The sequence below is a fragment of the Octodon degus genome, unplaced genomic scaffold (assembly GCF_000260255.1).
Source record: "Octodon degus isolate 3935 unplaced genomic scaffold, OctDeg1.0 scaffold00082, whole genome shotgun sequence".
In the NCBI taxonomy this organism is placed as follows: Eukaryota; Metazoa; Chordata; class Mammalia; order Rodentia; family Octodontidae; genus Octodon; species Octodon degus.
In genome coordinates this window covers 11,089,527-11,104,560 of record NW_004524658.1, presented here as the reverse complement: position 1 = coordinate 11,104,560, position 15,034 = coordinate 11,089,527, and the positions used below count along the sequence as shown (strand labels likewise).

Sequence of the window (15,034 nt, the reverse complement as noted above, 5' to 3'; positions counted from 1 at the left end):
TAAATTTCTATGTAGTTCATCTTCAGTAGATTTCCAAGATGGACATTTCAGAAGAATTGCTGTTGGTAGCTTCCTGGGAAGGCAGTCTTGATATGGGTTGTTTCTATTGTTCTATTTAGCAAAAGATCTTTAGTTTTTTTTTTTTAATTAACTAACTTAATTAGCGTCCAGCTATGTCAGAAGACTGCACCAATTTTTCCCTGAGTGTTTCAGCATAAGCAATGACATTTGTATTTTCATATCCTTTGACGGTAAGCCTGAAGCTCATTAGTACCTTAAGTATAACGTAAGATGCCCTGAAACCTAACTTTGCTAATAGCGTCCCATGAAGACGGCAAATGTGTAGGCACAAGGGGCTCCAGTTTCAACTTCACAAATCTGATCTTTCTCAGGCTCCAGCCCTCTCCAGGTGATCGTCCTCCACTAGACAGTCTTTGCCTCCCTGTTGTTAGTGTCTTGCTTTGGGAACTTACTCTTAGAATTGACATGTTTCTGACTTTCTGGACTATTTAACCTGGCACATTTCTGTGTAGTCTTGAAGTTTTCCTCCTGCTATAATTGACTATGATGTTTGAGCAGAAAAAATACAGAGCTGATTATGAGCAGCGGAAAGATAAATACCACCTGGTAGTGGATGAGCCTAGACATCTGCTGGCTAAGACCGCAGGCGACCAGATCAGCCAGGTACTGTGACGGGCTGGCCAGATGGCCCAGGCAGGACTGTGCTCCAGTTTCTCATGAGGTGTCGTCCCGTCTGCTGCAGGATGTCATAGGTTCTGCCTATGATATTGGGCTGTACTGTCTCAAAGTATCTGTCTAGCCACCCAAAGAGCCGGTGAGCTACTTGGGTGAGCCAGTCTTCACTCTGTGCCCTCACCTGCGCAGTGGTGAAGACAAATAGACAAGCCGGGTCCTCACAGAACTTGTTTGTGAAAGAAAGCCATTAAAAAAAAAAAAAAAAAAAAAAAAAAAAAAAAAAAAAACTTCTTTGTAAACTACAACTCTAGACTGTGACAGGACTCCTTATGGTTCCAGTAATGTCTTCTCTACATAGCAATTTTGGTTGTCATTTACATGAGGTTAGCTATATATCTCTCCCTTCATGAGGACTATGACAGGCGACTGCAGACACGCAGTCACTGTGCCTGCCGGCATTTCACACGTTGGTGTCTTCATCCACGCAGCTCTGTGAGCGCACAAAGCATGCTGCCTACGTCTCTTCACTCAGAAGTGACTGGGATATAGCGCTGTGTTCCCTTCTGTCCTCATAAGTCTCTTTTGTGCTTCACTGCTCTTTGCATGGACAGAGAAAATATAAATCTAGTGCCAAGATGCTTCTGAAACAAGGATGTAATGAAATTCTGCGTCCAGATATGTTGACTGCTCTCTACAACACACACATGTGGAGCCAGGTAATGTCTGGTGCAGCGTGAAGAAGGAGACGTGGGCTTTAGGTGCATTCCTTCCCGTGCTTCCACTGGCCTCTCTCCCTGCCCCTGCCCCTGCCCCTGCCCCTGCCCCTGCTGGATTCCCGTTCCGTATTACTGAGTCCTGAGTGTGGCCATCGCTCACACAGCTGACACCTTGGGCACTCCTAGCAAGATTAGCTGGACTCTCAAATGTTACTTCCAAGCTGGTGTAACACCACTTTATATGTTTGAGTATTTGCCTCAAAGAAGTAGATTCCTTAAGGATTGAGGCTGCCAGGTAGATTCAGTAGCGTTTAAAGCTCTGATTAATGTTTTCATCTGATTCTCTCGTTGTTCAGTTATCACAGCAGCTGTACCATTCCAGAGAAATGCAGGCCACCAGACCGTTTTTTGGGACGTTGCACGTACCCATGGTGCCTTTTGAGGGTGATACTGAATTTCTCGGTTATTTCCAGGACATCTTTTTTGCCACACACTTTTTTTTTTTAGGACAGGGTGTATAGGGTATACAGGGTCTCACTGTGGAGATCAGACTCATAGTGATCCTCCTCTTTTCAGCCTCCCAAGTGCTGGGATTACAGGTGCATACCACCACACCCAGCCTCAATTGCTGTCTCAGTGCACCCTGAGGGCAGCGCCAGCACTGCAGGCCTGGGGATCGAACTCCAGGCCCCTGTGTCTGCCTACGCAGGTGCTTTAGTCTGCTGAGCTATTTTGCTGGCCCTTGCCACACACTTGCAAAAGGTGCTGCTGATAATGTTGTCTTCACACAAGTACACCTGAAACACACACTACTGTGTTTCTGTCAGAGGCAAAAAGGCAAATAGAGAACAGCAAGCAATGGAGCAAATTGCTAATTATCAGACATGATATTAATTAAGTGCCTTTTTCCAAACCAAAAAGTGAATTTTTTGTTTGGTTGGTTTTGATTTTTTTTGAGACAGGGTCTTGCTATGTCATTCATACTGGTCTTGACCTCAGTATGTAGCTCAGACTGGCCTTGAACTTGGGGGATCCTCCTGCTTCAGCCTCCAGGATTACAGATATATGCCACTGGGGCTGGCCCCCAAAACATTTGGAAGTCCATCTTTTGTATCAGTCCCCATTTTACCGTTTTGGTTTTCTATCAGACCAACCAGAGGATGAGGGTGAGCTCCTCCGTCAACATCCTGTGTGCCTGAGCCTTTTCCTTGGCCTTTGTATGACCATTAAGCACCTGTGCATGAAACTTACTGCTCTGTCTGTATCTGTCTTGCTTCAAACCGCTTATGTGCATGTAAAAGTGATGATTTGGAAATTTAAAAACAACAAATGTTTTTATGATACATGCTCTTAAATAATATTTACCATACTCATGTTTTATTTTACATCTATATTTCATCTCTGGTATGGAAAACATTCTGAGACCACTTATAGGGTATAAGTGAAACAGTACTAACAGAGTACAGAGACTAAGGTTTTTTTCCCATTTGGTACCTGGAGTCTAACTCAGGGCCTTGTGCTTGCAGGCAGGGGCCTGTGCCACTGAGCTCTACCCCGGACCCCAGAAAATAAACTTTTAGTCCTGCTGTGCAGCCCCGGCCATGAGCCTTTGGCTCAGTCTCCTAACTTCTCAGGCCTCAGTTTGTTTCCATGTGTATAAAATATGTTGGAAAATATTATTATTCTTATTCTCTGTTTACTCTACCACACTATTCCTATCAAATACAAGCAAACATGTCCAGTTAGGCTTTAAAATAAAAGTTCCCCTGACACCATCTCCCTTTCTGCCATTTCATTTAATTTCTTAAGATTTAACGCATCCTTCTCTTCTACAATCTAGATCAAGTACAGGAAAAATTATGAAAAATCAAAGGACAAATTCACTTCTGTTGTGGACACTCCAGAACACCTACGTACTACAAAAGTCAACAAACAAATCAGTGATGTAAGTACAAGAAACCCTGAGCAGGTTCTCAGCCTCAGGGAGCATTTGAAATGTGAGGGGCTGCTTTGGATGGTCCCACGTCTGGCAGGTGACAGCTGCTTAGTGGGGAGAGGCCGGGAGGTGCAGGTCTGCTCTGTGCAGAGCTCTTCCATCCAAATTGGTGGATAGTCCAGTTGAGAACCTGCAAATATGAACTAATGGAATTCAGTTTTTGTCATATCCACCTTCCTGGAAAAGCTTTGCATTTGTATTTTCACATCATATCATGGGAAATATAACATTTGTGCTTTTTCATCTCCTTCAGATACTTTATAAATTGGAGTACAACAAGGCCAAGCCCAGAGGCTACACCACCATCCACGACACGCCCATGCTGCTGCATGTCCGCAAGGTTAAAGATGAAGTCAGTGATGTAAGTCTCAGAGCTGCATGTCCTCTCTCTTCTATGCTGCTATCTAATGTGACAGAACCGACTCCGGCTCCATTACCTGTTCTGGAGTTACAACTACCCAAAAGCCTAATGCTTTACAATGACAACCAGCTGTTTTGCTGTGGTTCTGAAAGTTGACCAGGAACAGCCGAGGAGTCCTATTCTCCGTGCTGTTGGCAGACATCTGAGGTCCAGCTGGGCCAGGACAACCAAGATGGCTGCTCCACAACAACCAGTCCCAGTGTTTGAGAACCCACCAAGGTGCTGTTAAACTGAAAAAAGATGCTGACAGAGTGTGTCAGAGAAACTTACTGACAGAAGCACCATCCTAGGAAGCAGCAAGGTCCCTGCATTTTGGGCCAGAAGGAAAGAAGCATGTATTGGTCAGGACAAAAGAGACTTCATCCAAGCTGGAAAGTACCTGGTTTCTCGTAGACAAATATCCAAGTGTCAGGCTCACTTATGAGGATCTGATTGTGAAGCCACACATAGCACTCTAATTGTTTTGCCTCTTTATGTACCAGAGACGCTGCAGGAAAAATTGATCGGAGTTAGTCTGGGATAATCATGAGGGTTTATGGCTCAAGATGGCTGCAGTCGTGTCAAGCTGAATCTGCATAGTGCTCCACTCATGTGGCTGGAAGTTAGTGAGAGCTACAGGCCGGGAGTGTTGCTCTTGCATGGATAGAAACCCTTCCATGCAGCCTCAACACATAGCTTGACCTTCTCACAGACAGGGCTGGGTTCCAAGAGCTGAAAATCAGGCTTTCATATCAGTTCAAGGCTACTCATACATTTTCAGATATTTGGCTTGGTTCTGTTCTCTTATGCAGAGCCCCATTAGCACAAAGGTTTTGTCTCATTCATCATCACTTTCCTAGAATCTGCACACAGAAACTAATCTGGATGGATGAGTGAGGCACCGAGTGGACGGTGGATCTCCTAGGCAAATATCAAAGTGTCAGGCTCATTTATGAGGATCTGATTTTCTTGATTGAAAATTATCAGCCTTTTGGTTGATTAAAAAACAAAAAGCAGTATTCAGAGAATTCCATGGTGACATGAGCTCTTGGGCACCAGGGAGAATAGTAAAAGTAACTGTGGAATAGCTGATCGCTACCCCAGAGCCACGGCTGCAGCTGGAGCTCAGAGATTCTCTGATAGATGAGCATCTGCGCTGCTGACCTGGGGTCACCATGAATAGCAGTTGAACGCATTTCAGCATGTTGAATGAAGAAGGCAGATATGGGCGAGCATAACGCATCTCAGGAATATGAGATATGTTGAAATACATTTTGGTGCTATATACAAGACTATCTGGTGTGAAAAACACCTATCATATAGCTTCCTTGTGTGGAACACTGCATTTCCTAACATTGTAGAGGGGAGAAACATTTCTATATCCTTTTGCCCAAACTTTCTAATTGTAAAAATAGCCAGGTATCTTCATAAAAAATATTAATTTCCAGGCTTTTCCCCTAAAGGCATTGGTGAGTAGGACTAGATCTATAGTGAAGCCCAGAAAATTGCAGATTCTTATAATCAATTTAGTACACCTACTTTGGCCCTTTTGGAAAAGTTTCTGTTGTCTTAAATCACATTAAAACCTAGAGTCCTTACACCAAAATTAATAAGAAAACCCAATGGAAATCAGGAGCATCCAATATGCAAGAAGCAAAAGTGGGGCGATCTAGAAGTCCCAGGAAGATGGGGGAGCATCCTTCCCTTCTATCCTAACCTCCACACACCACACCTCTGCACGCCTCTCTAGTCCTAGCAGTAGTGAGGAACAGATCCACCGTCCACTCAGCACCTCACTCATCCACCCAGATTAGTTTCTGTGTGCAGATTCTGGGAACGTGATGGTGAGTGAGACAAAACCTTTGCTCTAACGGGGCTCTGCGGAAGAGAACAGGCAGGTGAATCATCACAGTGAGCCATGAGAGCAGTGAGAAATGTGAGAGCAGGGAGAGAGAAGACTCGAGTGTTGTTCTGGTGAGCTGGCGCACTGCGGCTTCTCTGCTATTGGCAGTTTTCAGGACGCCAGGGAATTAGGCTTTTCTGACTTGGAAAAGGGACTGTGCATGGCTAGCTGTCCAGTTGGGCCTTCCTCACAACCTTGTGGAGGTAAATCCCTCAGCACTACTAATGACTGCACTGGAAGTGCCCCAGGAGCTGGCCTTAGCATCTGAGACAGGACCATGCATCCTCCATAGATACATTGTTTCTTTGCTGCAGAATTTATGAAAAGATCTTATTATAGGAAGCATTGTGTTTTAATTTCTTAGTTTTTAAAATGCTTAGTAGGCTGCTACAGAAAATGATAATTGTTACTCTGTTTCCTCCCACAGCTCAAATATAAAGAAGTTTACCAAAGAAATAAATCTAACTGCACCATTAAACCAGATGCTGTTCATATCAAGGCAGCCAAGGATGCCTACAAAGTGAACACCAATGTAAGTTCCAGAAGTTTCTCTGAGCTCTTACAGCTCCTACTTGTTAATATCAAAATGGCAGTTAAATTCCAGCACGAGGTTGGGAGTTTTAGCCACAGTCTTAGCCGCAGGATCTTGGCCTCTTTCCACATCTCTTCAGGTAGTTGAGCTCAAGTGCATGCACATTAAGACTTAGGCCCTAGGAGGGCTAGGGAGATAGCTCAGTAGAATAAGTGCTTGCCTGGCAAGTGCAGGGTCCTCAGTTCAATCCCCGGTACTGCAAAATAAATAAATAAATAAATAAATAAATAAATAAATAAAGTCCTAGGAGATAAAAGCAAAATGATGCCTTTGGTCCAATAGCAAGGGTGGCCTTACCTCATGGCATAGGTATGACACCCAGCTGGCCCTCTCAGTGGATGGCTGTAGAGTAGGACATTCAATTCTGAAGGCAGCATTTTGGAAAGTATCTCAGCATCTGTCACTCTCTTCGCTGGACTCCCTTCCTGTCCCAGACTCCCCTAGAAGCAGAAAGCTCCTGAGCTGCTTGGTCTCCACAGGGCTTGGCCCAGGCCTTCCTCCTGCACTGACGGCTCTCAGCTGTCTTCAGGTGGAGCACCTTAAGCCTCTACCACAGACCCATCCAGGCATTTGGATAGCTGACTGATTTTTAAAGGCATAGAAATGGTTATTTTGATGAAACCATTACAATACAACTGATGCTTATGCTCGTCACAGTAACCATGTTTATTATGGCCAGCAAACCGGGGCACCTGTAGGAGCTGCCAGGTAGCCTGCAGGCATCCTGAGAATGGACTGATGGGCAGGCAGAGGTACAGGTGTGGGGAAAAGCAGCTGTAGCAACATGTACAACACAGAATGCAGCGGGGAGGGGTTGTGTGGATATTCCCTGTCACCAGATGACCCCTGGCTGGTTATCTGTATAAATTGCACAGAATTTAATTAGTGATCTCTGTTACATCAAAAACTATGTGTGGTGTGTTAAAGATGCAAGAGTCCCTCTGTGCGTTCGGTGTTCATGAATTCTGCCTAATTGATTTCTATCACTTTGGAAACAGCTGGACTACAAGAAACTGTATGAGTCCAACAAAGCCTACTGGAAGTGGACGCCTGACCGACCAGACTTCATCCAGGCTGCCAAGGCATCTCTGCAGCAGAGCGACGTAAGACAGGAGACACAGGCGCAGCGACTTTTGTAGTGCTGTTGTGGACCTTAGCCATGAGCTCAGGCTCGAGATGGAGAGAAGGGCTGAGGAGAGTGAAAGGCGAGCTCAGCCATGGGCCTGGCCACTGCGCCCACTGTGCCACGGCTGCAGTAGGCGCCCAGGGCTCAGTTGTGATTGCGGGTGGTGAGGCCCCGGGGCAAGGCAGGATGGGAAAGCTTGGTCCTGGTTCCTAGGAAGAAAAAAGAACCCCAGAAACTGCCCCTTCATTCAGAGGACATGGCCTCATCTCCCCCTAAGAGGACTCCCCTTGAGGTTATTCAGATGCCCAGCTTCCCCTTTGCTTGGACCCACTCTTTCTCCCTCTGATTTTCTTCCATCACAGTTTGAATACAAGTTGGACCGAGAGTTCCTCAAGGGCTGCAAGCTTTCTGTCACTGATGACAAAGACATGGTGCTGGCTCTCAGGAATTCTGTGATAGAAAGTGACGTAAGTATCCAGTTTCTTCCACTGGACCTAAATTCCTGAGGCCCATCCTCTGTGGCACAGTCTCCAAGGCCACCCAGGAGAGAAAAAAAAGGTCAGATCTATAGAAGCTGAGGTGTGGTCCTGAAACATGGTCATGCCCTCAGTGGACACCAGTGGTGTGGCTGGTATGGCTGTGCAGAAGCTATAAAATCCAGGCCACACACTCAGCCTGTGCTCACCACCAGCAGCTAACCCAGCACACACTGGGAATCTGAAAGCTAGCTGCATTCTGCACATGTGTTCTTCTCTTCTGTGGCATCATCTTCTTCCTATACTGCAATTTTCTCACCTTTAAAGAAAAAATAATGCCTCCCAGGGCCAACCAGAAAGTGAAATGACACATTTGAACATGCTTTGAATTAATGTCTACCTATAGAGACCCATCGTGTGAAACATTTTGATTGCTATCAAAACCTGAACTTGCAGGTGATAAGGAAAACCTTCCTTTGGATATTTCTCAGGATTTCTAGGCATTAGAATCTTTGAATGAGTTTTATGATCTCAGTTTGTCACCAATGCTATTTGCCAAGCTGTAATCTAGTGATTTGGGGGATTAATAAAAATGTGCTCCCCCCTCCACACAGCTGAAATACAAAGAGAAACACGTCAAGGAAAGAGGAACCTGCCACGCTGTACCTGACACCCCTCAGGTCCTCCTCGCAAAGACTGTCAGCAGTCTGGTGTCTGAGGTAACCTTCCAGCAACCCATATGCTCAGCTTTCATCTTGGTTGGGTGCCGGCCCCAGACAGACACTTTAATGATCTCCCCATGGATTCCCTCAGAACAAGTACAAGAGCCATGTCAAGAAGCACCTGGCCCAGGGCTCGTACACAACCCTGCCGGAGACCCGGGACACAGTTCATGTCAAGAAAGTAACCAAGCATGTCAGCGACGTAAGTGGAGGGCCGTGGGTCTCTCACTTTACCTTAGGATCTGGGGAAAACCGTGCACTGCCTTTTTGGTTACAAATGCTTTCCTTTATGTAGCTTCGTTCTTACCATCAGTATTTACATGAGAACTCTAAACTCTAGTTTAAAATATTCTGCGTTTATTGGCTTTTCAAGTTGTGGTAATTATGACCGATGAGGGTTCTGCATGATCGTATTATCTAAATACACAAGCTGTCATTAAACATGCTGATAAGTGGAGGAAGCATTGCTGATTAAGGGTGTCCTACCTGCTATACAATTTTATTATTTTAATTTCAATTTTTTCTTTTCTTTTGTTACCTGTTTGTAGTACGTAATGCTTACCTTCCTTGTGTGGAGCTGATACACACCCATGACACATCAAAACACTTGTTTCTTCCTCTTTCCCTCCCCTCCTTCTTTCTGCTATCTCTTGGTCCTCTTCTCCTTTAAGAAAGGTCTATCTGCATGCTTCCTATTATCTTTCACTTTGCTCTTTATTTATTTGTTTTCTTATTTATTTTATTTTATTCTTAATTTTATTGAGAAACAAATAGCAATGAGACAGTTTCAAAACAGGTTAGTAGGACAGTTACAATAATTAGTACATTGCATATTGTTGTCTTCATAGTAGTTTCCTGGAAGGGAAAGTAGGAGGAATTCTTGAAGACATAGACGTAAGCAAAGAGTTCATGAACAAAAATCAAATTGCACAGATAATACTTGAAAGAATTAACAACTGGGTCCTCCTCTTATTGAGAAGTTTTTGCATGTCAAAAGAAATTACCAATAAAGTGAAAAGACAACCCACAAACTGGAAAAAAATCTTCACTATTAAGCACTCAGACAAAAGTCTTCTCTCTAGAATTTATATAAAACTAAAAAACATTAGCAAGGGGCCGGGGAGATGGCTCAGTAGAATAAGTGCTTCCCTGGCAAGCATAAGGGTCTGAGTTCAATCCCCGGTTCCACCAAAAAAAAAAATTAGGGCCCCAAAATTTAAAGACCCAATACAGAAATGCTCTTTATTTATACCTTAGAGCTCTCATACAAGAGAAACCATATGCTATTTAAATTTGTGTGTTTGACTTATTTCCTATACCATTTTGATCCCAGGGAGCAGCTCCTCAGTTTAAAGAGATTAAGTCACCTTTTTGTGCTTCAGTGATCTTGTCCTACTCTAGCTTTATTAGTAGTATTGTAGCCATCCTGTTATTATGTCATATATTGTGTGTGGTTTCATAAATTTTTAAAAGGTAGAAATGGTGAGGAATTAGTTTGATTTGCTTGTGCTCAGCTCTCCAGAGATTGCGGGGTGGCTCTGGCAGTGTGTTCCAGCACAGATCCAACAGAGAAGAATCAGAACATGGGCCAGAGATCTAAGCACCAGAATGATGCCAAGCTAGGCGAGCCTGGGTTTTCCCAGAGATCTCCAAGTTTTTCAAGTAACTCACTTTTGCTCTCAGCTTCTTTTTCTCACATAAATCATTTTGACTCTCTTTAGACAAATTACAAGAAGAAATTTGTCAAGGAGAAGGGCAAGTCCAACTACTCCATCATGCAGGAGCCCCCAGAGGTGAAGCACGCCATGGAAGTGGCCAAGAAGCAGAGTGACGTATGTTTCCCACCAGCCTTCGCGAGCCCCTGTAGCAGGGAATCCCACATGGGTGCCTGCTCTTGTTCCAAACTGTGCTCACTTTGAGTCTGTGCTCCCATAGTTTAAAAATATGGTGGTAGCAGTGGGGATTTATTCTATTTTGAATAAAAAGGTTGTTTGATGCTTAATGAGGACTTTTGTGAAGACAGCATATCTCAAGGGAGTAAACATTTTCTTCCCCACATAAAGGTTGCTTACAAAAAAGATGCCAAAGAGAACCTACATTATACCACAGTGGCTGATCGGCCAGACATCAAGAAGGCCACGCAAGCAGCCAAACAGGCCAGCGAGGTAAGGGTGGTAGCTCAAATGTCTCAAGCCCCCAGTGGCCTCTGCCAATTGCAGCAGAAGGTGCTTACTGCCAAGAATGCATCACATGTCTGGGTTCTCTCTGATTCAGGTGGAGTACAGAGCCAAGCACCGTAAGGAAGGCAGTCATGGCTTGAGCATGCTTGGCCGGCCGGACATTGAGATGGCCAAGAAGGCAGCCAGGTTGAGCAGCCAGGTAATGCAGGTTGGAAAATGGCAATTCTAGTGTGGAAGGATTTTGAAACTTTGCAGACAGAAGTAATTCCCAGAATGAAAGTGCATATTAACAGCTGAAGAGATACTGCTAGCTTTGAAAAGCACTGAGCACTTACTTTCTATTTCCTCCCTCTATCTATTGTAGACCTTTCTTATTCTCTACTTTGCCATTTATGGGTAGTATGCATCTGTGAGTCTGTGTACTTAACTATCATCATGTGACAAAAGGACCTCACTCTAGATAGTAAGATTCACATCGTGAGGGTCTGATTCCTACTTGAGTCACCTACAGACCTGTTAACATACAAAGATCATGCAATTGTAACTTCTCAAACTCAACCAGATGAAATATTTTTCTTCTTGTGAGTGGTAGGTAGTGGCAGTGCTGGGTGACTCAGGACCTTGTGTGTGCTGGAGCATGTACTCTAGCACTGAACTATGTCATCAGCCCTTTTTAGTTTACTTCGAGATGTAGTCACACTGTGTGGCCCAGACTGACATCAAACTTGCAATCCTCTTGCCTGAGTCTTCTGGATAGGATTACAGGCATGGGTACAGTGCCTGGTAGGAACCATTTATTCTTGCATTCATGTACTGAATGCCGGGACTAGCACTACAAGTTCAGAGTGCATTTCTCTGGATAAATAATTACGGTCTGGTGTGGTGAGTGTTTGACCAAGAGTGTTCAGAGAATTCTTCCTTCTAGTAGACTACGTTTTATTGAGGAGAAGCTGGACACAGAAATGTGTTGTCCAAAGCTGAATTCCACATTACCCAGGTTCCCTTGTTGGATTAGTTGTCTGTGCTTAACCTTGACAGGTTTTCAGACTTTCCTCACAGACCCCTACTACCAGATCTTACAGACAGCAAGTTTTGTTCCCATAGAACGTGAACTCAGGGATACCATGTCTCACCTCCTGTTCAGAGATCTTCATCTTCTTCATTGTCCATTCTCTTCAAGTCTTCCAGTAAATGGGCTTGGCTCTGCACTTCTGGCTGTTGCGTACTGACTTTCAGCAGCACCAAGTGTGAGAACCCAGTCTCGAGGACGATACTGTATAAAGAGTTAATATCAAGCGATAAAGCAAGTAGGAATTAGGAAAAGACAAAAGGCTCAGGCGACTGGGGACAAGCAAGATTTGTTTTGCAGTTTTTGTATTTAAAATTTCTGTGCAGTACTTTTACTATAAGTTAATAGAATTATATAACCACTTGAGACCAAGAAGCAAAATCACTGACAAAAAAAGTGGAACCTCAGAGTAAATCAAATGTTCCAAGAACTTAGATAGAATTTTTAAAAAGTATTTTCAGTTTCTCAGGTCGTATCAAGTCAAAAAAGAAAATTTAATGTTGAAACTTTGAAAACTTCACTGTTTTAAAAATCAAGAGGCTCATATTTCTAATCCTAAGTGAATCATGTGTTGTGAAGAATAGGACCCAACAAGGTCCTTTTCGGAGCTCGTCTTCCTGGGCTCACCTCCTGTGAGAGGTTTGCCTCAGGTTTCACAGCTTCGTGGTGTGGTCTTCAGCTCCAGGTGGACCTCAGCTAGGCTCTCCCTGTCCTGGCTTTGCGGTCTCACTTCATGCTCTGGGCAGATAATGCCACAGGCCAGAAGACAAGGCCTGGGCACAGTACCGTGTCTTTTTGGTGTGCTCCTCGGTGATACAAGACTGGACCACAAGCCGGTGTCCCTGTCTTTCTCTTTCTCTCATCTACTTTCTTGGCCTTGATGGATACAGTTGCACCTTTTTTCTCCTGTCAATTTTCTGTTGAAATGTGTAGAAAGCTGTGTAAATTGGTAGAAGGATATACTTTGGTAGACACATCTCTTTTTGCTGCATGAAGTTTTCTCTCAGGTATGTGCTTGGAAGGAGAAAATAGTCAAGATGTGGAAAGACAGACAGCACACTTAAGGCTGCTGACTGGATCAAATTAAATGATGCAGTGAAAACAAACTGAGCATCTCATCTCTGACTGTGGTAGTCAGGGTTTGCAAGGGAGACAGTTTAATACAGGACACATCATGTATAGGATTATTTTTAAATAGTCACCCAAAGAGTCAAATGCAAAAGAGTGCCGGAAAATGTCCACATCCTAAAGACCCAAAGAATCCAGCTGAGGGCCTGGATCCCATGGCAATGCCCTAATAAGCCCCACTGGAGGCCTCGAGCACACGACAATGACTCATGACATGATTTCACTTCTGCACTGGGAAGGCCCAAAGGTCAGTGGTAGAAGCTAGAAAGTGCACCAGAGGAATGAAGGCTCGATGCCAGCAGGCTGAGGGATCTACACAGGAAGCAACACTTAAGGTAAGGACCAGAGCTCCCACAAAAAGTACCACAGCCATCCTCAGTGACAACGGTCCCAAGCTCCTTCAACATGAGACCAGCCAAGCTCCTATCAGGAAAGCCAGTGTGACACGTTTCTCCAGAACCTGCAGCACCACCTCTTCCTCTCCATTTCTGCCTCTCATGCTGCTGGCAACAATCCTCAGGTGGGCCTTCCACCCCCAGCACCATGCTGATTCAGTTCAGTTCAGTGTTCCAAGCTGACCACCAGTTGGCAAGTCACCACACCAACTATACTAAGAAAAGCTCTGTTCTTCTGAAGTTATTTGCCATCTTTGTAATTTCAAACTCTAAGTCTGTTTACTGATACAGTGTCTCAGTTTAGACATGGTATAAAGGGCCAGGGATTCAGTTCAGTGGCATGAGCACCTGTCTGGCAAGTGATAGGTCCTGAGTTTGAGTCCCACTACCAAAAAAAAAAAAAAAAAAGACATAGTATGAATCAGCAGAGTAAACCACATTCTGACTCATCTTTGACTTTTACCCTTTTTTATAATCTTTACAGCATAAACTGTTTGTTAGTCTTTATAAGTACCAATATATGTTTATTTTCTGAAAACATCTGAACAATTAGACATTAAACTGCTTCCAAAAACTTTGGAAAGATATTTAATTCGTAACCACTTCCCCAGAATATATCCATATAGGCCCAATATCTAAGCCAGGTGGAATAAGAGAATACTGTCCTTGGCCTTGCTAGTCCATGACACTGCAGTTACTTCACAGGTTTCCATGGTTTACAAGAAAAAGAATGCTTTGAGACTGGGCATGGTGGTGTGCACCTGTAATCCCAGCTCTTGGGAGGATGAACACAGGCGGATCACTAAGAGTTGGGTCTACATAGTGAGACCCTGTAAACCTTTGCTAAAAAATAAAAATTTAAAAAAATTAAAAAAAGAAAGAGAAAAAGGAAAAAGCAGGCTTTGGACCCACCCCACAGTGCCACATGCGCCCAGTGCTACCACCCTTACCACTTGGTTCAACACCATTCTATGCTTCCTAAAGTCGTGGACCATTCAAGATATAGTCGTTCTTAAGGAGAGCCAGCAGGGCTTTGATTCCTATTAGCAACCCCAATCGTGTGAGGTTGTATTCGCAGGGATGGCCTTCCTGTGGAGGCAGAAACTTTTTTTTTTTTAAGTTGCAAATTTATCTTGATCTCATTCGTGGAGTTCTGATCATTTTGGTCCCTCTCTAGAACATCTTTCAGTAGCCTGTGTAGGGTCGGCTTTGTCATCACGAAATTCTTTGGCTGTTTTTTTTTTTAATTTGTGTGTGTGTGTGTGTGTGTGTGTGTGTGTGTGTGTGTGGCCAGCTCAGCCCACCAGGGGGCGGGGCAGGCTGGCATGTGGTGCTGGGGGATTGAACCATGGTCCCTGTGCTTTGCTAAGCTTGTTTTAAGTAGGTGCTTTAGACTACTGAGCCATCTCACTAGCCCCTGGCTGTTCTTTGTCATGAAAGTATTTCACTTCTCCATCAAACTTGAAAGAGAGTTTTGCAGGGTATAGTAGTTCGGGCTGGAATTTGTTTTCATAGAGGACTTGAAGTACTCTGCTCCATGATCCTGAGAATCTCCAGAATATTTTTTTAATCTAGCAGTTAATTGGAAAGATTCTCACCCTGACTAACTATATATACTGATACCTGTGAACTAAG

At 44.1% G+C, this 15,034-nt stretch overlaps 1 protein-coding gene across 42 annotated transcripts in view; it reads left to right on the top strand.

The window, feature by feature from the left end:
- The window catches only part of Neb (nebulin), a 221,833-nt gene that overhangs the window by 170,225 nt on the left and 36,574 nt on the right, over window positions 1-15,034 (top strand). For 41 of the 42 annotated variants that reach the window (XM_023721397.1, XM_023721387.1, XM_023721355.1 and 38 more), the window contains 11 exons: window positions 580-684; window positions 3,253-3,357; window positions 3,662-3,769; window positions 6,139-6,243; window positions 7,302-7,406; window positions 7,792-7,896; window positions 8,520-8,624; window positions 8,719-8,829; window positions 10,349-10,459; window positions 10,691-10,792; window positions 10,902-11,006. In XM_023721397.1, the coding sequence (XP_023577165.1) occupies window positions 580-684; window positions 3,253-3,357; window positions 3,662-3,769; window positions 6,139-6,243; window positions 7,302-7,406; window positions 7,792-7,896; window positions 8,520-8,624; window positions 8,719-8,829; window positions 10,349-10,459; window positions 10,691-10,792; window positions 10,902-11,006 (1,167 nt within the window). Of the gene's footprint in view, window positions 1-579; window positions 685-1,307; window positions 1,413-3,252; window positions 3,358-3,661; window positions 3,770-6,138; window positions 6,244-7,301; window positions 7,407-7,791; window positions 7,897-8,519; window positions 8,625-8,718; window positions 8,830-10,348; window positions 10,460-10,690; window positions 10,793-10,901; window positions 11,007-15,034 lie in introns of all 42 variants that reach the window. The other variant, XM_023721356.1, reaches the window with a different exon arrangement.